Consider the following 25,226-nt stretch of genomic DNA (forward strand, 5'->3'; position numbering starts at 1 on the left):
TGGATGACCACTTGTAAACGATGACAGACTGGATCCTTGTTCTTGGCACTGGGCTATTTTCAATGAGCTTAAACAACAATATGGGATACAAGTATCTATCAAATTACATACAGCAGAAACATAAAGTTAAAAACAGTGTCTGATAGCAAGAGAGGACACTAGCAGTTGGAGGCGATCAGAAAATGCTCAGTGCAGAAGCTGGTGTCTGAACTGCGTATTAAATGAAGAGACAGCCCCTATGTGATGGAATGATAGAGGCAGCAGAAGCATGGGACAGTCAATAAAAAATCATGGGGACTAGAAAGGAGGAACGGAGAGAAGGCCAGTTTGCCCAGACTGAAGGGTGTGGAAGGGGGTAATATCTAACTAGGCCGAAAAAGTAGGATGGGGCCAAATTGTGTGAAACACAGATAGAAATCATAGTTCAAACAAAAGAATATGTTCTAGACTGATAAATGTACCCAATCGTTGCAACAAAATTCTGCTTTGAGGCAATAAAGTACTAGTCATTTTGATGGTGGGAAATCAAACGTATTATTTTAAGCATTTACTAAGGGTCAGGCACCGAGCTATGCCTTTAAACAATGAAACAATCCCTATTTTCAGTGAACTTACATTCTAATGGCAGGAACAAGTACATATAAAGATAGATACAGCACAACATATACGTATACATAATACACACAAGTAGATACAAAGTAGTTATATATCTTCGTTTGGAAGAAAGGGCACTAGTAATTACGGGAATCACGTAAACCTTCATGCAAAAGATGGTGCTTGAGCAGCTTCTTTTAAGAAATGGGGAAGTAAGGAGAGAATGTATTGTAGGTATGGAGAAGAGGCAGCGCAAAGGCATTAACACAAAAGACGAGGGTGTTGTGTGCAGGGAGTAGAAGGAAGGCCAGCTAGACTGCATCAAAAACTCATTTATATTTCCCTTTGAAGCCGGAGTTCTTCACCTTTTCTGACGTGGACTCCTTCGGCAGTCTGGTGAAACCTACGGGTCCCTTCTAAAAATTAGGGATTTTTAAAAATCATAATTGGAGGAAATACTAATTTCAGTTTGAGATCAGTGAGAAGTGAATCCTAGAGGATTCCAGACTCTAAGTCTTGAAAGTGTGCGCAGAACTTCCGTCCATTTGAGACCCACACCGACCCCGGAGTACACACAAGCACCTGATGCGGCTGTTTATCAATTATCCTCATTTAACAGCTGAGGACACAGGCTCAGAGAGGTCAAGGCGGCACAGAGTGGGACAGGAACGCAGCTTTCCCCAAGATCAATCCTCAGCCTTCGCTAGGTGCCCAGCACCGAGCTGCCTCCCCTCCGGGGTCCGTGTCAGCTCGGAGAAGCCGAGGTCAGGCGGCTGCCCTTCCCCACCAAGCGCCCCGAGGCAGCCCTGGTCTGGGAGGGCGGCGGGGGGAGGGGCGGCATCGCGCCCCGGGCCCCCGGGGCTCTTCTTCTCTCTCCTTCCTCCCTCCCTTCCTTTTCTCCTTCCATTCCTTCTTCCTCCCTCCTTCCCTTCCTCCCTCCCTCACCAGCATCCCACTAACGAAAGACGGGACCAAGGCTCGCCAACCCTCCACTGCGCAACCGCAAGCATCACAAGGCGCCGGCCCGCCTCGCCCAATCGGAGCGTGCGTAACAGGCCGGATGAGGCGGGGCACGCTGGGAGCTGAGGAACCAATCAACGCCTTCGGGTGGCTACAAGCGGAAGCGGAAGGGAAACAGGAGCTGTTGTGGGTACTGGTGTGTTTGTGTGGGAGAGGGGGACCGTGCGTTTCTTCTTTGGAGGTTTTGGGGGGAAGGGGCAGGAGGGGGCCGCGGGTCTGGGCCGTGTGGAGGCGGCTCCTTGAGGCCGCCGCCGCCGTCGCCATGGTGCAGGCAGAGCGTGGGGTGGCTGCCGGGTGAGGGGGCGGAGGGGAGGGGGTGACGGCCGCGACTTGGCCCGGCCCGGTCGGCTCCGCGGCTGCGTCCGTCCGAGCTGGGGCGATACCCGAGCGAGCGGGCCGAGCGGCGCCAGCCGCGCCGGGCCAAAGACGCGGGCTGCGGCGGGCTCAGCAGAAAGAGGAGCTCTCCCCCCGGAAGCCGCGGCGTTGACACCTCCTGGTAAAGTAAAGCCAGGCAAAGCCCGGCCGCCCCCTCCCCGCCTCTGGTCGTGCCACCCGCGCCCCGGGGAGGCCGGGAGGGCGACGGGAGGGGCATCGGGCCCCTTGGCCTCCAGCCGCCTCCGGCTGCCCCTCCTCTCCTCCTCCTTTTCTTCCTTTACCTCTCCTCTTCTTCTTTCTTTTCTTTTCCTCTCCCCGCCCCCTCCCCTCCCTCTCTCCCGGGGTTGGTTTTGACGAAAACATGCCTTGCACCTGGAGGAACTGGAGGCGATGGATCCGGCCCCTCGTGGTGTTCCTCTACCTGGTGGCCTTGGTCGTGTCTCTGCCCCTGTGCGTGTGGGAGCTGCAGAAGTTGGAGGTAAGAGGATCCTTCCCGTAGGGCCCCCTGTGGAGCTGAGGGGCCTTGCCCGGCCGCTGAGTGCCGTGCTGAACTGGAACCCAAGACCCTTATTCCGTAGGCAGTGCTCCCCTTGGGGACTGCAGCTTTAACCCGCCTGGTTGTCGTCTGAAAAGACGCCTGGTCTGTTCAGAAATAATGTTTGGGACATGTAAAGAAGCCTAGCAAAGCTAAGTTCCTTTCCATTCTCAGGAACAAATACTCCTCTTTTTAAAATTATGTCGAGTTTTGTTACTTTTAAACTCGGGTGAGTTTGCCTAACTTTTTGTAAGTGGAAGATGTTGTAAGGAAGGGACTTGCCCCGGAACAAAATGATCGATGATTTTGGTTTTGTACCCAGATTGGGATTTCTGTAATTATATCGAATAAGTGACATTAGTGACATTTGCATTTTTAGCAACCTTTAGCTTCTTAAATTAAAAGATCCAATTAATTTACCTTTCCCTTTAGAGGGTAATTAGGTCATACGTATCAAAGGTTTTGCAAAATGATCCTTGAGGTTGTATACAATTTTTTAAATGTCACATTCTTATTATGACATCAGTAACGTAACTCTAAGGAACTTGAAAATTCCTAAGGTAAAAACTTTTGTTATAGAACTTTTTCAGAGGTAAAGTGGTTAAACTCTTAAGCTTTTCATCAGCTCCAATTTAAATGTCCTTTAAAGTAAAACTTCATATGTGTTTATCCAGTAAAGCAGTTGGAAGCAACCTCAGCTTTTAACTGAAGAGACTCCTTTTCCCTTCCGTCCCAAGGCCAGCCAATGTATTAGTTTAGAGAACTCCGGAAGGAGAAACTTCCTCCAAATGTAATGGAACTTAACCAATTTCAAGATTTGCCTGGGCACCCTGAGGCTCACAAAGCTAATGTGTGTAATACTATTCGAACTCGGGTCTTCTGATTCTCATATTGGCCCCCATACTGTCCTGTAGTAGCATAATAACTGCTTTTTTAAAAGCAAGATGATTTATTACAGTAAGAAAAGCACTTTTATCCAAAAAAAACTTTATAGCACATTATTCTAGAAAGAGTAATGTTTTTAGACATCTTGTAAATCCATATAAATCATACTGCTAGTGTCACTTATTAATAAAACGTGTTTTGCCAGATATGTCAGTATTTGGTACTAAATGTAATGGGCTTCTGATGCTTTTTAATGGAGATGATTATTCAAACATTCCGTTTTTACTTACGGGTTTCATAGCCAGTACATAGAGAGTAATTATTATAGTTGTTAGACAAACCCTGTAAAATACCTTTAGATTTGCAACTCATGTGGTTGATAACATCTTTAAATAAGTAAATTGTAGAAATTGGTTGTTCCAAAAGTAGTGCGTACCACAAAGATAAGCATATTCTTTAGTCTGAAGAAAAGCCAGATGGGCCCAAGAGTTGTGATTCCTCATTTTTCCCCTGGAGTATCATTTTTTCTCTCACGGCACCTAAGTTTTGTTTTATGGATTATTGCTATAATCAAGTTAAGAATATCTGACTTGAAAATTCAAACACGGACTTAAGAAAGGCCCACTGGCTTTCCACTCACTCTGCTGACCCCAAAGCAGTTTTTAGCTTTGTTTTTGTTTGCTGATGCTGTTTGAGATTTGAGTGCCGGGGAACTGTATCCAACGACTTTAGAAGTTTGATTACCTATTATTGTTGCTTATGCTTTTTATGTGTGTTGATTCCACCTTGAGAAGACCTCCTTCGGGAAACTTAGGATCTGCCCTTGTTATCTCAAGAACATCTCTGACTCCACCTCCTCCCCATCTCCCCACTTTGAAAGCCAAAAAAATACTCTGCTAATTATGGGGAAACAAAAATAAAAATAAAAGTCTCTAGAGGAGGCGCATATATATATAACACACAAAATGTATGCAAAATAAATAAAAGGTGCTTTGTTGGGGAGAGGATATAGGCAGCTAGAGAGAAGGTGATCTTTAAGGTTTTTTCCTCTTCTACATTTTATTGATTTGGATTTTTTTTTTTATTTTCAGACATTTACCAATTACTCTTACTTCGTGAGAGGTCTCTTGTAACAAAGTAAAACATTTAAGTAAAACTAATAATACAGTGACCTCATTTGAAAGTGCATGCAATATTTTACATTGGTATGTAACCCTCCTCCTGTTTTAAAAATGAATAGAAATCCATTTTCTCTCCCTCCCAGCCTCTGGCTTATTGAAAAAGAAACCATTTATTATAACATATTCATTTTCAAGCAAAACAAATTCCCTCAATGACTGTATGCAAAAAATATATCTCCTTCTGAATCCTAAATCCATCATCTTTCTGTAGGGATAGCATATTTCATCTGATCTCTGGAATCATGAATGATCATTATGTTTATCATAGTTCTCACAGAGTTTGTTTTTATAATGTTTTTATTGTATAAATTTTTCTTTTTTCTCATTTTCTTCACTCTAGTAGTGTTTTTGAAATAATATGATATTAATGTTATGATATAAATTTTTTTAATTCTGCTTGCTTCACTCTGCATCAGTTCATATACTTGCATGTTTTGAAAAATCATGTACTTCGTACATCACAGTAGTTATCCATTGCGTTCATATACCCTGACTTACTCCGCCACTCCTCAATTGATGACTGTCCCTTTAGTTTCCAGTTTTTTTGCCACCACAAAAATAACCACTACATAAATATTTTTATGTAGAAAGTACCTTTCCCTCTTTCTTTGATCTCTTTAGGAGATAGGCCTTGCTAGATTAAAAGATACAATGCTATTTAGTAACCAAACCACAGGTCCACTAGTGTGCCTTTTTCCACAGGTCCTCCAGCATTTATCATTTTCCTTTTTTCCCAGATGAGTGTGAGGAAAAAAAATCTCAGAATTGCTTTAATTTTCACTTCTCTGATAGGTAGTGATTCGGAGCAGTTTTTCACATGATTATTGATAGTCTGGTTTTCTTCTTTTGAGAACTGTCAGTTCAATTTGGGAATGCCTTGGGTTTGTTTTTGTTTTCGTAATAAATTTGAATGGCTTCCTTCTGTATCGTGGAAATGATACCTTTATCAGAAAAACTTGCTGCGAAGATTTTTTTTCCCTAACTCCAAATGGGTATGTGACCTAGACATAAAAGTTTGCATCATAAACAAATCAGAGAAACAAGGGGAAAAAATTACCCAGATTTGTGGAAAGAAGAGTTTGTGAAGTTTTTTCACAAAGCTAGTAAAGCTAAGATTAAAAAGTAAACCCTTGAGCTGAGTTTTGAAGATAATAAGGGGTTTTGAGACAGAGGGTGCAGCAGTAGGTTCCAGACTCAAGACACGGCCAGTGCAAAGGCTGAGAGGTGGAGTTTCCTGTGTGAGATTCAAGCTTTTGATGGCTGAACTGGGAATCTGGTCACCAGTTATGACATTGATGAAAACGTATAGCATTCCAACTAACTTTTGAAACAGTCCATTTGCAATTTTGAAACAAGCAACCAAGTGCTATACTTTTATCGATTTGTTCACATTTCTAATCTATCCATTATTGACATAGTCAGCATAGCTTGAATTTTTGAGCTTTGATACAATGGCACTTCCATAAACTACTTGTTCATGAACATAGACCAAGTTTTTACTTACTAATTTTCTTTTCTTTTTTTTTTTTTTTTTTTAGTATTCTAAAAGGATTTTATTTAAAATTTTAGAATTAATATTCATATATGAATTGATTGATATTGATCCATAGTTCTTTTTCTTTGAAATTAATTTGTTTGTGTTCAGTTTTTAACAATCACTTCCATAAGTCTTAAATTTTCTTCCCCTCCCTGCCTCTTCTCTTCCCGAGATGGCATGCAATCTTATATGGGTTCTACACATACATTCTCAGTAAACACATTTTCACATTAGTGTGTTGCAAAGAAAAATTAAAATGAATGGGAGAAACCATGAGATAAAAACAATATAACACGAGAGAAAATAGTCTGCTTCATTCTGTGTTCTGATTCCATAGTTCTTTCTTTGGATGTGGATGGCATTTTACCTTGAGTCCTTTGGGAATGTTTTAGGTCCTTGCATTGCTATGAAGGACTAAATCTATCAGAATCAGTCCTCACATCCTGTGGCTGTTACTGTGTACAAACTTCTCCTGGTTGTGCTCATTTCACTTAGCATCAGATCATATAAGTTTTTCTAGGTTTTTCTGAAGTTCACCTGTTCAACGTTTCTCATAGCACAGTAGTATTCCATCGCATTCATATACCACAACTTGTTCAACCATTCCCCAGTTGATGGACATCCCCTTGATTTCTAGTTCTTGGCCTCCACAAAGAGGGCTGCTATAAATATTTTTGTACATATGGGAATTTTTTGCATTTTTATGATCCCTTCGGGATATAGTCCTAGAAGTGATATTGCTGGGTCAAAGGATATACACATTTTTGTAGTCTTTTGTGCATAGTTCCAAATTACTCTTCAGAATGGTTGGACCAGCTCACAGCTCCGCCAGCAATGAATTACTGTTCCAACTCTCCCACATCTCCAGCATTTATTATCTTCCTGTTTTGTTATGTTAGCCAATCTGATAGGTGTAATATGTTACTTCAGAATTGTTTTCATTTGCATCTCTCTAGTCAATAGTGATTTAGAGCATTTTTTCATTATGACATAGATAGCTTTAATTTCTTACTCTGAAAACTGTTCACATCCTCTGACCATTTATCAATTGGTGAATGATTTGTATTCTTGTTTTTCTTACTAATTTTCAACCGCAGTTATGCTGAAAATGATATTCCAATGCAGACTGGCTAAAAATAAGCACAAAATTTAGGCCACAGCACCATAAACTACAAATACATTCTATATTTTCTATCATCCCTGTAATAAATATTGCCACCAACCAAGCAGCATACTGAAAGGTACTTTCAGGGTACAATGGTTTAAAAGAATCAGATTCTTCACCTCAAAAACACTTAGTAATATGCTTTCAAAGGTAAATAAAAATTCCTTTTAAAATAGGTATAAGAGAAATATACTTTTGAAGATAAGTAAACTTATTTCTAGCAGGTATTCTGATTCCAGGCTCAGTGGCCTTTTCTTCCTACTGTGCTGCCTGATTGAATGCCATTTAATTATATAAATTAATGTTTCTGCAACACATTTTGTTTGTTCACTTTTTAGTGTACTGCACTTTTTCAGTTTTGTCATTGTGTCTGAGAAACTTGCTGGTATTGGACCTGGGTCATCCTTTGTTGCAAAAAGCTTTTTTTCCCCCTCAAAATGAAACCCTTGGCTTTTTACTCACCCTACTATAAGATTATATGTGTAATCACACTCTGAGCAATAGTTTAAGGATGTCTATTCTGAACCATAGGTGGAACCCAGGATTTAACAGTATCATTGACTTGCAACTTCTCCCCTCTCAAACCCCCAAATGTTAATACCTGATTTTTTTTATCGTGCTGAATATGTTGATTGCTTAGTTCCACATCATTTTAGGTTTTGCAGAGGACCTGATATTAACTTTAATCATGGCATTGACAGTTTGTGGTGGCATTTTTTTTCTTTCTGCTTGCTTTAAGGACCACACGTAAAGCTCAGAAGAGCCAGGTGTCCCTTGGGCTGTGGTCTGCCCACCCTTGAATTAATTGGTGAGCATGGTGATAATGTGAACCAACAAAATGCAAGCATGTTTGTGATCATATAATTTAGTTGCAGCTTATAGCAAAAAAAAAAAAAATGATTTAATCAGCTCTTTCATTTGTAGATGGTTTTGTAATGATATTAACAGATATGTTACAGGGTTGTGTTTTTTTTTTTTTTAACAAAGCAAAAGCAGATCAAACACTTTGACTCTTGAAGTTTTAAGTCTCCAGTATTAAAGTAAAGCAGAGTTTAAAATAACATGTTAACTCTAAAGCTAAATCTCCCTTATGTTCATAAATATTAGCTAAAAAAAACTTAACTAAAAAACAGTTGTATGTTTTAAATGATAGTTGCTTTATATAGAATGAGAGAATTTCCAAGACAAGTCAAAAGAACAATAATTATTAGAAATTGTGAGGCAGTTTTAGATGAATCTTTTCAGGAGCATCTTAGAATTTCACTGATTTCAATCTAAATTTCATATATATATATAAAAGTTGATTATATTGCTGTGGTTCTCATCTCCTTAAAATCCTTTCAACCATTCAGAAATCAATTAAGCATTATTAAGCTACTATATACCAGGCACTGCACTGAGAATACAGAGATCAAAAAAAGGAAAATTATCCCTATCCCCACTTTTAAGTAGCTTACATTCTATTGAGTGAATTAATGTGTGCCACATGTAAGTTTTTATAGAATAATACAAATTAAATACAAGATAGGAAGGAGGGGGGAACTAGCAGTTGCTATTAGGAAGGGCTTGATGTAAAAAAGTGGTGTTTGAGCTGAAACTTTAAGGAAGTGAGGGATCCTTTGAGTTGGAGGTGAAAAGTAAATGCTTTCCAGCAATGGGGAGGATGACCTGTGCAAAAGCATGGAGATGAGAGATAGAGTGCTGTGTGTATAAGGAACAGAGAGGAGGTCAGTTTGGCTAGATTGTAGAGTACAAGAAGGAGAGTAATGTATAATGAGGTTGGAAAGATAGATTGGGACTAGGTTGTAAAGGTCTTTAAATCCAAACAGCCTTGAGGCAATAGGGGAAGCCACTAGAGTTTGAGTAGGGAAGTGACAGACCATGGTCAGATTTATGCCCTGGTGGATATGAGACGAGGCTGCATTAGAGTAGAGACCAAGTAGGAGGATTTGGCAGCAGTCCAGGGGAGAGACAATAAAAGTCCTGAAATAAATTGTTGACTGTGAAGAACAGTTTGATTGTAAAAGACGTGGATGCAAAGACTATAAGATCTGGCAATTGCTTGGATAGGTGGAGTGAAAAAGAATGTGATCATTCAAGAATAACACCTTGTGAACTTGGGAGGCTAGAAGAATTGTGGTTTCCTCAGCAGAAATAGGAAAGTTTGGTAGGAGATTGAGTTTTTGGGGAAAAGATAATGAGTTCTGTTTGGACCACGCTGAGTTTGAGGTGCCTCTGGGACGTCCAGTTTTGAAATATTGAACAGAAAGTTGGTGATGTGAGATTGGAGCTCAGGAGATAGGTGAAAATTGAACATATAGATCTTGGAGTCAACTACATAGAGACAATTGAACCCGTGGCATTCAGTGAAATCTCTGTGAAATGAGGAAGTGGAGGCAATGAGGATAGAGTTTTTCTAGGAGTTTGGCTCAGAAAGGGAGGTGAGGTATAGAGTGATAATAGCTTGAAGGAATGATATGATATTGTTAAGGTTTTTATTGATGGAGAGATTTAGGCATGTTTGAAAGCAGCAAGGAAGGAACCAGCAGAAAAGGAGAGATTGAAAATTAGACAGGTAGTTGAGGAGGCACTCTGTTGAATAGGGGATGGGATCAAGAGTATATACTTTTCTCCTTGGGAAGGAGAAAGACCACCTGATTAGAGACTGAGGCAAAGAGTGGAAGATGTTGCTAAGAGTTGTTAAAATGATAAGAGGGAAAAGATCTCAGTTTTCTTATTAAAGTAACAGATAAGATCCTCAGGTAAGAGGGTTGGGGGGGAGAGAGGCTTAAGAAGTGAAAGTTTTAGGATAGCTTTGGGAAATGGGATAAGGGATCAGTTAAGGAAGGGCAAAAAACAAACTACAAGTCTTAGAACTTTTTATTATACCTCACGGTAAGTACAAAAATTTCTGTTGGAAATTAAGTTACTTTTTATATTTAAACTCTACTAAAATAGTATTCAGATGCTTCATTGTGGGGTAAAAATGACCATTGGTTCTTGAAAGTATTCCAGATGAACTCTTAAGTAAATTCTGCCAATTTGAAAAGACTTCAAATAAGGGCCTAGAAATGGATTTTGTATCTGTAGTCCAAGAATTAGCCTAGCTAGATTTGGAGATAAGCTATATTTGAGGGTTAGTTACAACAAATTACGCAGAGAGGGTTACAGTGTGTGGGGAGTGTCCACAAGAGTAAAATAATGGATCTTTTGATGTACCAAGTCCAGTATCACCTTTACTATGTTTTGGAAGAGGGAAAGGAATTGTGGTTCCAAGGATACAGTAGAGCTTAAAATATTATTGTTAAGTAGAATGGGATTCCATTGCCATATTATAATGACCACTGGGGAAAAGAGAATATGTTATAAAGTTTATTGGAAGTTCCAATCCCAGGTCTCCCAATTACTACCTGTGTGACCTTGATTACTCTTGAGGTCTGTTTCCTCTTACATAAAATTGGACTAGGGGACCTTGAAGGTACCTTCTGGCCCTAGTTCACCACATTTGTTGAGTGACTACTATGTTCAGGGATCTCTTAGAAGGTAAAACAATAACCTTCCTGTAAGTGAAGTGCCATATTATAATGGAGAAATACTCTGCATTTCCTTGTAACCAGATCTGTATGATGAAGTAGTGCCTTGTGGTCTTCCTGACCTTAGAAGTATACTCTTTACTCATTTTTGAGCCCAAAGAATTTTTTTTTTTGCTAAGCCTTACTCTATAAATTTTAAAATATTCACCAAGTCCTCTTTGCTCTGTGGGGATTGCTCTGTTGAAAATTTTTATCCTTGTCAGAATTAGTAGCATTTGGAGGACTTCTATATATTTGCTTAGTGTTCTAAATTTCTTATGTTTATGATAGTAAGTAGCCTGATGCCTCCTTTCACTATTCACTCAGTGAACTTACATTAAGCACCTGCTGTGTGCAGTGGGGTAGCTAGGTGGTGCAGTGGATAGGGCACCAGTGCAGGAGTCAGGAGAACCTGAGTTCAAATATCACCTCAGACACTTGACACTCACTAGCTGTGTGACCTTGGGCAAGTCACTTAACCCTAATTGCCTCATCCTGGGTCATCTCCAGTCATCCTGATGAATATCTGGTCACTGGATTCAGAAGACTCTGGAGGAGAATTGAGGCTGATGAGACCTGCACAGCCCTCCCTCACTCAAGACAAAGTCAAGTGCAAGTCATGTCATCATTTCTCTGATGTCATGGTCTTCTTCGGCAACAAAGGAAGAACACACACTATGTGCAGTAGACTGTGGAAGGGGAAAAACCATAATAAGATGGCCCCTACTCTGAAGGGATGTTATAACATATTTAGGGCAGATTGGCACTAGAAGTGTGATATAATATTTCATCATTATAAGGAAAGTCCCACTACTAATACCACTTTCTCACCAACTTAGAGTTAGCTAGGACACTGAGAGGTTCAGCTTGCCCAGGGTCTCACAACTATATATTGGACATGGGACTCGAACCAAGGTCTTTCTGGCTCTAAGGCCAGGTCTCAGTTCACTCTACCAGAATGTTATAACAGGCAAAAAACAAAATTAGTATAAATTACAATGTAATGAGTACATAAAAGAAATATATCCAAAATGCAGTGAGTTAAGATGAAGAAAAAACTATTAGGCAAGGCAATCAGAGATGACTTCATAGAAGTGGTGTGGAATGTTATCATACTACATCATTATTAGCCTGGCATGTCCTGCTTAGAACAAGAATAAGTATTGTTAAAAGAAACATGATATTTTAAAGCTAGAAGAAACCTTGGAGGTAGAAAACCCTTTTTATGAAGACCAAGAGAGAATATTTAATTCCCTGATTATTAAAATTCATTGGATATTTATTGAATACTATAAGCATTGTTTATTTGGATTGGATTTCTTTGAAACTAGTAAATATTTAGAGGCAACTTTATATAAAATTTTCAATTAAGAGTAATTCGGGTAAAATTTTATCGTACAAACTAAGGGTTCCACTGGCAGATTGGGATATTTTACCTTAATTCATTTTAACACACTGCATTCTAAGTATCAGACAGTAGGGAGAAAAAGGTCAGAATTTTGGGAACTCTTAAGAATGGAAAAGATGAAAAGGAACAAATTGCAACCATAAAATTGGAAAACAACTGAAAAGAAAAAGTAATTTTGTGGGTACCATTAACTTCTAAAAGGTTTAGCTGTGCTCTTTAACATGATGCTCAGCAGTGCATTACGACTGATCATTCTTAGCCCTTAGTAAAAGCTGCCAGCCAAATCATTTGGGAGATTTTCCTTTGGAAATGTTCTTCCTAATATTTTATAATGAAAGACAACAGGAATGTTTTGCTTTAGCTAGCTTTGTAACCAGATTGAATGAAGTGCCTCTATTAAAAAAAAAGATAGGTATATTTGTGAAATGTTTTGCTCTTACTATGACAAAAGTTACTCTTTAAAATTAAAAATAGGAACTCTCTTAAAAGGCATGCTTTTTTTATTCTCTAGTTTTGTAACAGTGAAATATTTATGCTAAACTGTTTTCTTTTTTCAAAGGTTGGGATACACACAAAAGCATGGTTTATTGCTGGAATCTTTTTACTAATGACTGTACCAATATCTTTCTGGGGGATTTTGCAACATTTAGTGCATTACACTCAACCTGAACTACAGAAGCCAATAATAAGGTAATATCTTAACTTGATTTAATCTTCCAGTTATCTTAGAGATTTTTTCAGAGTATGTTGAGTTTTTTATTAAATTTGTTAAATTGTCTTCTTTGCTCTCTAAATAGGATTCTTTGGATGGTGCCTATATACAGCTTGGATAGTGTAAGTATGCTTCCCTTTATCTAGTTACTTGAGAACTTGTATACTAATATAGCAGCTACAATTACAGAAGATTTTACATCATTAAAATAAATGTGACTAAATAAATGCTGTATTTTTTTGTTAAAAGTCATTAATAATAATAATTCCAGAACTTTGCTTCTATAACACTGATTACTTTTAGCTTGATTTGGGGGAAATAACAACAATCATCCAATTATAATTAGTCACCCCTCAACTGTTCATCAGATTATTCGTGGCAATTCTTTAATAACTTTATTAGTATTGTTACCAAATTAAGTACTTGTTGACATAAACAAAATTTTTGTTTAGCACAAAAGCTGAAGATGACTTTAATTTTGAAATTCCTAGCAAATTTAAAGGAATTCGTGAACAATTGTGCTTTCTGTTCTCAGTATGGAGTTGGTGGCATTGTAGGAGCTACAGGGTTGAGGCATGATGGAAAAACAGTATAGGCCCCCTTAGAGCTCTGTTGTGTGATTTTAAGTGCTTTGATACTCTATTTTTTCCATGTCCCTGCTACCTTCTGTTAGTATTGATCAGCAGTATTTGATTGTATAGTAAAAATGACATTCTAAAAGTTAACATTTCCTTTCTAAGCTTTTCTCCTTTGCTTTGTAATTTATTACATTAAGTGTAGACATGTATATAAACATAGATAGACAGACAGACAGATAGGTAGATAGATAGATAGATAGACAGACAGACAGATAAAAGAATTGTCAAGCTAGTTTCCTTACCAGTGAGAGAAAGGGGATTATCCAAAGTGAATAACCTAAAAAGCTCATCTTGACATTTACCAAGTCACAGAATCTAAGTTGGAAAGGTCGGAGATTACTTGGTCCAACCTGTTGACTGAACAGGAATTCTCCTACAGATATTCCTGTGAAGTGGCCAGCTTCTGCTTGCAGAGCTCAGTTGAGGGCTGCTTATCCTGGACTCCAGGAGAAACTTTAAAAAATATATGTAACATTTGGTAACTATTTCAATATAATTTTTTTCCTTTGTGGTTACTGTGTTTTGTGAATTTAAATATATAATTCTTAGAAGGAGTCTGTAGATTTCAACAGACAGCCAAAGGATATCTATGACACAAAGTTAATTCCCAATCTGGAATGATAGGAAATCCAGTCCAATTTTGGATAGCTCTCAGGTTTTCCTTACATTAAGTCAATATCTGCTTCATAACTTCCATCTCTTATTTCTATCTCTGCCTCCTGGGACAAAGTAGAAGAAATTATCTCTCTTCCACATCAGAACCCTTGAAATATTTGGAAATGGGACTGCAAAATCTCTCTTTCCTTCCTACCCTCTTCTCCAACTAAACTTATTCAGCAGGGGCCTTCTTTATCCTCATACTGTTCACCATCCTGTTCACTATCCTCTGGATGTTCTTTCAATTTGTCCTTCTTACAATGTGTTGAAAACCAACCACAGCACTCCCAGGGTCATCTGACAAGTCCAGAGCCCAAGACTTTTTATGTGTGCATGCCATGTATATTTGTTGGCTCATTGAACATGTCACCTGCCCAAACCACAAGGTCTTTTTACATGAACTATACCTCTTGCTTAAGTCATGCAACCACATTGTAAACTCACAATTACAGTAAATGATTTAGCCTTCCCATTCCACTGAGAAGATGCAGGCCAATTATTGTGAAGTCCTCATCTCTGGCCTCCATTCCTATGAAGTCTGTCTTTTAAAAAGCATTTTCAAAAGGAGGATATTGGATCTCCCAGCTAGGGAGTACTGCTAAATATCTGGAATTACCTCCAAAGCTCCTTAAGCCTTCAAAGTCTCATACACTCAGCGAAAACTCCTAGTTTTGTCTGGGGACTGTGGTTGTACATGGCGGGTGGAGTGTATACCCTGAAATTATCCCTTTGTGTCAGTTTACTTCTGGATTTTTGGCTGTTCTACATAATTGAGCATGCCCATGTTTAATGTGGTTAATTGTAATGCAGTTTGTTACTGTAATAATATACAAAGTGTTTTCCTCACAACAGTTTGAGTTACCATTACTTTTTAAATTGGTTCCAGCATTCAGAAAATCTAGATTTGAATCATTACTCCATTTGATTAAATAGGTAAAAGAAACTGACCTCCACTTATCCAGGTTAGAATCCTAAACCCCTCTCAGATACAGATATATAATTTAATATGTCTTCCCATTCATCTTCTCTCTCATTCTTCTCTTCTCAAAATGTAAGGTTTATTATTTCAGATTTTTACATTAATAAATTTGGCCAGAATAATTACATATCAGACATCCAGTCTAACAAAAACACTTCATGGTTTACAAAATGCAGTCCTCACGGCAGCCCTGTGAAATAGTGAAAATATTATCCAATTTTACAGATAAGGAATTGGAGACTCCCAGAGCTTAAATTAAGTAAATTTCCCAGAATCCCATAGCTAGTGATTATCAGGCTGGAATTTTAGACCAGGTCATGATCTGTATACCAGTGAAGGCTAAAGATAGGCTCAACACATCTGAGGCAATTTCAAATATTTACATGAAAAGAAATATAACGTTCAGTAGCATATAAAATGTACTGAGAATTAGAATATTGATTTGTTGTCATTTGGGTGAAATAATTTTAACTTATGTTTTTCATAGTGGATAGCTCTGAAGTATCCTACCATTGCAATATATGTGGATACTTGCCGAGAATGCTATGAAGCTTATGTCATATACAGTTTCATGGGATTCATTTCCAATTATCTGACTATCCGGTATCCAAATCTGGTATTAATCCTTGAAGCCAAAGATCAGCAGAAACATTTGCCTCCTTTCTGCTGCTGTCCATCATGGGCAATGGGAGAGTAAGTATGTTTGTTCTTATTTTAATGCTGTGTCTATCGAATGCCTGCTGTGCTCACTTAGGCTCTGTGGCTCTGGAGTGTCTCTGCTTTTCAAGGAGAGCTATGTTTTTGGAACACTGATATGGCGGAGGTGTGCAGAATGAATGGAATGGAATGAGACTAGCCTTGAGGAAATGAGTTAGGTGGCTTTTACAAGCCAGTCCTGACTTTGCCACTTAATACCTAACATTAGATACACATTGGACCTTAGTTTCCTCATTTGCAAAATGAGTGGGTTTTGGACTATGTCATTACTAAGGTTCCTTTTGATTCTAAATCTTTGATCCAGTCATAAGATGCTTATGGTCTGAGCTAGTTTGGTGGCAGTGAGCAAGTAAGAGTGAGTGAGGTCATGAAGGAAGTGATACTCAGTTTAGTATGTATTAAAAAGCTAACCTAGCAAACTAAAATCATTCATTCAAAAAAACTAAATTTTTGCTTTTGATGCTTTTAACAAAAAACAAAAGGTAAATCTGAGGTAACTTTGGATTTACCTTCACATCCGTCCTAAGATTCCAGTAGGGTGCCAAAGTTGAAAAATAACATCATCTTACATAGAGATAGACAATTGCTGGTTGTATAATTTCCTAGCCCTACTCAGTGAGTCATGGAATCACAAATATCGAAGCTTTAAAAAGTCTCCATATAAGGAATGAGTGACTCATGGTATTTGTGTTTGGAAGAGTTTGAACTACTTCTTACAAAATGTTGGGTTTTACCCTTCGATTCTTAATCTTCTGGTGTTGATTTTATCCTCAGTACACATCGATTCGGTTGTTGTTGTAATTGAGTCCTCAACAAGCACGATTATTTATTTTCTATAGTTACACCTAATTTTTGGCAGTTGTATGCTAGGGAAGCTTTTTTTAATCTCATTTTTGGTACCTTGCTGAAGTCTTTTAACTGCCTTCACTTAAGTCCTTTATTGTCAGCCAATCTGTTGGGTGTTTTCTTACCCTTTGTTTAGCTAACACTCCAACTTCAAAAGAAAACTTTGTCAACCAAAACAGTAACTTTTCTTGTGCAGAGAAGACATGGGCAGGAAGCAAGGCAGAAGAGAACCTTCCTTAGGTAGGGCCTCACCTTGTCTCACAAAGCCATGTGTCCATCAGTACAGAGCAGAGTGTTAGGGCAGGATAGTGATATTGGACACTTGCCAAACATCTTTCAAACCAGTGTCATTTTTTTATGTTATTTTATTTGTTAACTAGTAAGAATTCCTTGAATGTCATATGCTTTCATGATTTTAGTCTGAATGTAAGGATGAAGGTGTATTTCAAAGCCATGTTATATCATCTGTTACCTCCTTCCCCATCCCCCTCCTTCAGCAGGAAAAATCAAGTTGACAGTATCTAAAAATAATAATACAGAGCATGCACTCTCAGGTAAAAGTTAACCATGATTACCACCTTGCTTCAAATATAATGCCAGCCTTATAAAATGTTAGCATGTTACTGGTAGAAGACCAAAACTTTGTTGAATTGTACCTCTCTGCTAACATACTGCGTGTAAATGCCCAAATTGATTAATCTCTATATGGCCTTAATCAGGTATAGTTTTTCCTTAATTCTATTAGATTATTTAAAATATGTCAAAACAAGAACATCATAATAATTTTGTATGCCAAAACTAAGCCTCAGCTGTAATTTCTATGCTTGTTTTTTAGATTGTTAACCAGTATTCAGATGTTACTTCATGCTTTGAAATACATGATGTGGATTAATTGGGTTGGTTATTACACTGTGTAAACAAGTCCACAAATCCAAGTTCTAATTATATTTGATCTCAGATTCTTATAGCAGTAGGCTGTCTCTAACTTAAGCTTGCAAATATGTATACTTGATCACCTGTGGAACTAGATATGATTGTTTAATATCAGCCTATTGCTTTTACTGGAAAAAAAAACCTACTTGGCAATATCTTTTGGTATATAGTATTGGACATTTTATAGTGCCAAGTCAATCGCTGAGAATCTTTGGTTTTCATTAAGTTTATATTTAGAATATTAAAAGCGTCCTAGTGTGTGTGTCTCAAGACACAGTGAAAAGACAATTAAGAAGCATTTTTAATCCATTTAACTTGATTCATTTTTAAAATTTATATTTATATCTGTATATTTATAGATGTATATGTGTGTGCGTTTGTACATCAATATAATACTTACCTGTGCTTTGAAATAGTCACTACACCACTACCAAGTTACTTTTAATGGAACAGTATTGTCCTTGCTGGGGTAAGTGTAGCATGGCTTATTTGTTGATGGCTAAGGTATCAAAGGGAAAAGAGAGACAGTAGTTATTCCTAGTCATCTGCAATTGCCTGTTTCCTCCTTAGCTTTATTATCTGTACTTCCAAGTGGGGCACATGACAATTTGAGTTAGGAAGAGTGGTTAAAGTATTGAATTATTTGCATTTTCTTTGCAGAGTATTACTGTTCAGGTGCAAACTAGGTGTCCTGCAGTATACTGTTGTCAGACCATTCACAACTATTATTGCTCTGTAAGTATTTAAGTGAATGTTTCGGAAGCACTTCATTCTGTTGCCTTTTTCTTTGTTGGAACTGTTAAGGATATGTCAGTTATTCAGGTGGATAACATAGCTGTTATTAATACAACTTAGTTTGTGAAAATTCTAACTTAAAACAGATGAGTTAAACAGTCATAGTTCCATTGCACAAGAAAACACAGTTCAGTAAGCTTAGTGCTTTCTGTGTGCAAAAGCGCTGTACTAAAGACAGAAATCTCTCAAGGTGCCTACATTCTAGTGGGAGATAGAACCTGAAAATACCTCTTAACTTACCATGTGGCAAGAAAATACATTTTTAAAATGTTTGTGCCACACAGCATCACTGACTAATAGGAATTAATGCTTTGGAGCTACGTTTTAACTTTGTGGCTTGGAGCCAGGCTACATGGTTAGTTAGAGGATGCCAGAAGGTATTTAAAGTAATTAATTTGTCATTTTCAGAAATCTTTGTTGTATAAAACAAAGGACACAAAGGGCAAAATTGTCATATTGCTTTAATTTACACGCATTTTCCTGGAAATGTTAATAGATACTAAAAAGCAAAGAAATTAAAAATTTCAGGATTTTTCTTTGCTACCTCTTTGGGGAAAATAGTTTGAGTTATTCAATATCCCTGCTTTCTGGATGTGAGAAAGTAGTAAATAATATTAATAGGACCCTATAGTGTGCCTGCCACTATATCCAGAATAGTAATGAACATGCTGTGGGAGAACCAGAAGATGACCTTGCAAAAGAGAGAGCTTGTGGGCCCCCTTTTTTTCTTTTGTTTCTAAGTTAGTCATTTTTAGTCACATCTTTGGCTTTACTTTAGGTTGGCATGCAGCATTTATTATAGTGTTCTGTGTGATACGTATCTCTTTCTTAACCGTTCTGATATTAACGAGACATGAATGATGGTAACTGATTTGAAATTAACATTGGTATATCATTAACTAGATTTTTTAAAACTAAGTAGAACAGACTATTGTTTTCTTTTTTAAAATGATGCTACAATAATACTTGAATCTTTTTTTAGTAGCATTGTGGGGGTTTGTTTTTTTTTTACTTAGCCATGGTTACTATATGTATACAATGAGTGAATGTTTTATTTTGAATGTCTTACTTGCTCTATTTATGAACACACATTATAACATTTTTACAAAAATAGTTTAATTGTAACTTTTGAGCAACCTGTTTATCCAACCTTGAATATTTTAGAGTATTCTTAATAAATGATATTTTGAAACCCTGCAAATGAATTTTTCATAAGACCTTGAAATACAACTTTGAAATTATATTGTAAATGTAATGTTTCTTTTAAACTATTTTTAGAATCTGTGAGCTGCTTGGTGTATATGATGAAGGGAACTTTAGCTTTAAAAATGCTTGGACTTACTTAGTTATATTCAACAACGTGTCACAACTGGTGAGTTTACAATATGCGTTTTCCTTGTTTTACTGATAATTAATGGATAGTACTCAATACCTGTGACTAAATCCCTAGTAAAAAATACATGATGGTTGATCAATTTGATACTACTTTCAAACTTAATTTTCTAAGCTGCCCACCTTGGGAATTTGAGAATCTGTTAACTGTTTGTTGACTTATCTTGACCTGTCCATGTTCCGCCTACCTGTCAATTGCATATGAGCCACTGTAGCTCAGTATGAGATGTAAGTGAGACATTATGGCCTCCTGAAAGTGAGAGAAACTTTAGATTAGCTCATTAAACAAAAGACAGTGTTTAACTTTGTTATTGGTGATATGTCAAAAGAATTGATTAAAATCGAGGCAATAATTCTGAATTAAATGTTATCTGATAATTTTTAGATTTTTAAAAGATGATGAAAGGAAGATAACAGGTTTTAAAGAACTGGATAATATATAAACAGATCTGAAGATATCTTTGTCTTTAGAATGAAGATATAAATGTGTGTACTGCTTCAAGAAGTTAATCAGATTTAGTTTCATAGTTATCAGGGCTTCAGCACAACATCATTAATTACCAGTATGAGTTATATGAGTCAGTTCTAAACTAGATAGTTCAATGATAGCTGGAAATAGTTTTGTCTTAGTCTCTTAATTGTTATTTTACTGCTGAACTTCACTTTATCGTCAAATTGCATTTTCACATTATATGTTTACTTTCAAGTTATTTTTTACCAAAATAATTCTAATAAAGAGCACTGTAAAATCTGTTGCTTTGTTTACTCAGCATATGTAAATTCCACTCCTTTACAAAAGTGAGCTTCATTGGATAATCACTGTTTTCTGTATAGTATTTTCTCCCCAGCTTCTCTGTTTTTAAACAATATTTTCAAGAAAATACTAAAACATTCTCATTTTTATTAATATTTTATGCAAGATATATTTTTTTAACAATTAAAATCTATGGATAATCATACATCTGTCCAATCCCAGGGAAATACTTCCCAAAACAATATACCTTGTCACTTTTTTTTCTCCACTGTCTTATCTTTCTATTTTCCTCTCTTCTCTTCCCCCATATATCTGGGTTATAACAAGAGCTATTCCTTACTAGATTTTGATCATTTTTATAATTTTACTTTTTCTAGACAGGTAGTTAAAAAAAAACTGAGATATCAAAATTTTTTCCCCCCAGTTTGCTATGTATTGCCTTGTGCTGTTTTATAAAGTACTGAGGGAAGAACTGAATCCAATTCAGCCTGTTGGCAAATTTCTTTGTGTAAAGATGGTTGTTTTTGTTTCCTTCTGGTAAGTGCTGCTTTTCTACTAAATTCTTTCATTTATGTAAAAGCAATATAACTGTTAAGTAAAAGTACATAGAAAAAATTAATTGACCAACACTTATCTTCATTTGGTCAAAATGTTGAATTTTCCAGTATAACAGCAATAGCTTACTTTTTTAAGAATCATTTTGTTTTCAGTGTTCTACAAACACTTCCATATATCTGAGATTTTCCCCTACCTCCCCCTGCTTCCCACTCCCTCCCCGAGATGGCGTGCAACCTTATATAGGTTCTACACATACATTCCTATTAAATACATTTTCACCTTAGTCATGTTAAATAGAAGAATTAAAATGAATGAGAGAAACCATAAAACAGAACATAATACAGAAGAAAATGTTCTGATTCATTCTGCGATCCAATTCCATAGTTCTTTCTCTGGATGTGAAAGGCATTTTGCATCAGAAGTCTATTGGGAATTTTTTAGGTCCTTGCATTGCTATGAAGGACTAAGTCTACCAGAAAAATTCCTCTCACATTGTGGTTGAACAGTAACTTACTTTGCATGTGTCATATTTGGCATACAATTTTGTGTTCAGTTTTGCAAATTCTGTTCTCAATGCAATTATATTACACAGTCCAGACTACTAAACTTAGGACATGATATATCTAACTCTAGTCAAAGACTAACTCACATTTATATTATATAGAGCTTTAATATTTACAAAGCACTTTTCTTTAAACAATTCTAAGAGGTAAGTAGTGCCAGTATTATTATCCCTGTTTTAAAAAGGTCCTTATGGAGTTGATGCCACGAATATATATCTTAATTCTCTTTGAGGGAGCAGATCCTCAGAGTCCAGTGACAGCAAGTGGATAGGATAGAGATAGGTAGCAATTGATTCATATATCAAAGCTAGCCAATACCTGCTGGTCTAAAAATAAATAAAATGGCGTGTGAAGACAACAGTTTTAAGATATAATCTAAAATTTCATTTGTTAAACATTGGGTTCAATCTCTCTGGCACTGATTACCTTTTTATAAACATTCCATGTAGGCAAGCAGCAATCATTGCCTTGTTGGTAAAAGTTGGAGTTATTTCTGAAAAGCATACCTGGGAATGGCAGACAGTAGAAGCTGTGGCTACAGGTCTACAAGTAAGTGAACTCTCACCCCTGGATCCAATCACAGATGTTCTCTCTTCCATCCACTTACTTTTCTCTCTGATTCAGACCTTCATTACCTCTTGCCTGGACTATCGTAAGGGCCCCCTAATCAGTCTCTCTGCCTCAGGCCTCTTCATCGTCTACACCTAGGCTCAGTTTCCTCATAAAGAATGAGATTGGACTAAAGGAACATTGGTCCCTTCCAGTACTAGATTATAGGGTTATAGATTTAGAACTAGAAGGGACCATGATGTCCCCTATTCTAAGTCTTTTATTTTACAAATGAGAAAATGAGACCCAGAGGGTGGAATAACTTGACTGTAGTCACATGATAAGGGGCCAGAATGTGACCCTTTATTTTTTGTGTGTTTTTATTTAGTATTTTATTTTTCCCCAGTTAGGTAAAAACAGTTTTTAACATTTGTTTTTAGAACTTGAGTTCCAAATTCACTCCCTTCCCCTCTGCCCCTTCTCCTCTTCCATTTCTTTCCCTTTCCCTCTTCCATTGAGAAGGAAGGCAATTCGATATAGGTTCTGCATGTGTAGTCATGCAGAACATATCCAATAGTCATGTTGTGAAGGAAAACACAAAAAATCTCAGGAAAAAGTAAAAAAGTATGCTCCAGTCTGTATTCAGACACCATTAGTTCTTTAAAGGGTGAGCATTTTTCATCATGAGTCTTTCAGAGTTGTCTTGGATTGTTGTACTGCTGAGAATAGCAGTCATTCACAGCTGATCATCCTACATATTGCTGTTACTTTGTGTATAGTACATTTCACTTTGCATCAGCCCATGGAAGTCTTTCCAGGTTTTTCTGAGTATCCTAGTCATCATTTCGTACAGTAGAATAATCTATCGTAATCACAGACCACAACTTGTTTAGCCATTGTTCAGTTGATGGGCATCCCCTCAGTTTCTAATTATTCACCCCCAGAAAAGAGCTGCTATAAATATTTTTGTACATGTAGGTCTTTTTTTTTAATTTCTTGGGATACAGGCCTTGTAGTGGTATTGCTAGGTCAGGGGGCATGGTTCCAGATTGATCTGTAGAATGATTAAATCAGTTCACAACTCCACCAACAGAGTGTTAGTGTCTCATTTTTCCCACATCCCCTCCAACATTTCTTATTTACCTTTTCTGTCCTTTTAGACAATCTAATAGGTGTGAGGTAGTACCTCAGAATTTTTGCATTTCTCCAGTCAGTAAGTTAGAATATTTTTTGATGTGGCTATAAATAGCTTTGATTACTTCATCTGAAAACTGATTCTATCTTTTGATCATTTATCATTTGGGGAATGGCTTTTTATAAGTTTGACTCGGTTCTCTATATGTTTGAGAAATGAGGCCTTTATCAGAGAAACTTGAATGCTTCAAAAACATTTTACTCTGTCTTTTTATGGGTTCTGCTGCTCTAGAATTTTAGAGTCATTTTTTAAAGGTATTGAAGAGTTTTGGGGGGAGCCCAAGTGAGTCCCTACCTTTTACCCTACCATCTTGGCTCTAACCCCAACCCTCTGTAATTCTATGAAGTGCCGTGGAATTGTTCCTGTATGTGAAAAACAGGATATAAAAGAGAACGTGACCAGCATGTGCTCTCTTGTAGGATTTCATCATCTGTATTGAGATGTTCTTTGCTGCTATTGCTCATCACTACAGTTTTTCCTACAAACCCTATGTGCAGGAGGCAGAAGAAGGCTCATGCTTCGATTCTTTTCTTGCAATGTGGGACATTTCAGATATTAGAGATGACATATCTGAACAAGTAAGAAATGTTGGTAAGTATTTGGCAATAAGTGTATTTACTTTGAATTTATCTAGATCAGGAGGTTACTGAATGCCTGTACTGACACCTTACTAAGACGTTATTGTGGACCAGAATTTGGTAGAAAAGAATGGAGTAAGGAACTTTGTTACTGAAAGATTTTATTTGAAGGCAATCTTAGCTTTTCATAATGAGGTTCTAGCATATTTAAAGAGTGGCTTATTTTGTGTTTATCAGTTGGAATTGTAGCAAAAGTTCTCATAAAACTTTTGTATTTCCTTTCAAGGAAGGACAGTCCTGGGTCATCGTAGTAAAAAGTTTTTTCCTAATGAGGAAGAACAAAGTGAAAATACAAGTTTATTATCATCATCTCAAGACCAGACTTCTGTTGCTTCTTCTATGCCATCTTCACCCTTGGGTCACTACCAAGGGTTTGGACACACTGTGACACCACAGACTACACCTACCAGTTCGAAGACGCCTGACCAAATTTATAATGCTGTCACAGGCGAAAATGATGAATCTTCAGCTAAGTATAAATCTCTGCCCTCCTGAACATTCAGAAGAAGGTTTCTCCTGTCCTGCCATGTTACTTCATGACCTGGTATCCCATCACTTACAGATTTTGTGCTTGGGACAACACTAAACTGATGGAAAATTCCAGCACAAAGATGGTTGGTGAAAGCCAGGGTGTGTATAAAGGTAGAGAGTTGAATTTAAAACTGAATTAAGCACATTTTATGTATCAAATAATCAGTCTAAATTTCCTAAGACTTGATTCATTTCTCAATGTCAGAATACCACATACATTTGACATTTGACAAAGAGAAGAAAATGACTGCAACTATTACTGATGTTAAAATCCTCTATCAGATAGATGGATATGAAAATCAATGTTTTCTACCCTTGCTGCATGGAATAGAAAATGCTGCTGAATTAACCTGAAGAGTGGACCTTATAAACAATTAGGTAAATGAATTAGTGGGACTTGATCATAATTAAAGTTAATGGTTACTTATGTAGGTTATGCTTACATAACATTTAAATGCTAGTTTTTCCATTCAATAAAAGAAGGAACTTCTTCCCTA

The 25,226-nt window shown here is 37.2% G+C and overlaps 1 protein-coding gene across 4 annotated transcripts; it reads left to right on the top strand.

Moving 5' to 3' along the window:
- Window positions 1-1,729: 1,729 nt before the first annotated feature.
- TMEM184C (transmembrane protein 184C) lies at window positions 1,730-25,226 on the top strand. 4 transcript variants are annotated; one of them, XM_072621205.1, is made up of 12 exons: window positions 1,730-1,750; window positions 2,368-2,467; window positions 8,032-8,100; window positions 12,832-12,962; window positions 13,070-13,106; window positions 15,746-15,951; window positions 18,415-18,489; window positions 19,828-19,921; window positions 21,120-21,232; window positions 22,266-22,365; window positions 23,980-24,151; window positions 24,425-25,226. In XM_072621205.1, exons 4-12 carry the CDS (start codon window positions 12,880-12,882, stop codon window positions 24,691-24,693), a joined length of 1,149 nt encoding a protein of 382 aa, XP_072477306.1. In that variant the 5' UTR covers window positions 1,730-1,750; window positions 2,368-2,467; window positions 8,032-8,100; window positions 12,832-12,879; the 3' UTR covers window positions 24,694-25,226. The 4 variants fall into 4 exon arrangements, with proteins under 4 accessions (XP_072477306.1, XP_072477305.1, XP_072477303.1 ...); XM_072621204.1 differs by lacking the exons at window positions 1,730-1,750; window positions 8,032-8,100 and adding an exon at window positions 1,927-2,110; XM_072621202.1 differs by lacking the exons at window positions 1,730-1,750; window positions 8,032-8,100 and having other exon boundaries at window positions 2,208-2,467.

Source organism: Notamacropus eugenii, chromosome 6 (assembly GCF_028372415.1).
Source record: "Notamacropus eugenii isolate mMacEug1 chromosome 6, mMacEug1.pri_v2, whole genome shotgun sequence".
Classification (NCBI taxonomy): Eukaryota; Metazoa; Chordata; class Mammalia; order Diprotodontia; family Macropodidae; genus Notamacropus; species Notamacropus eugenii.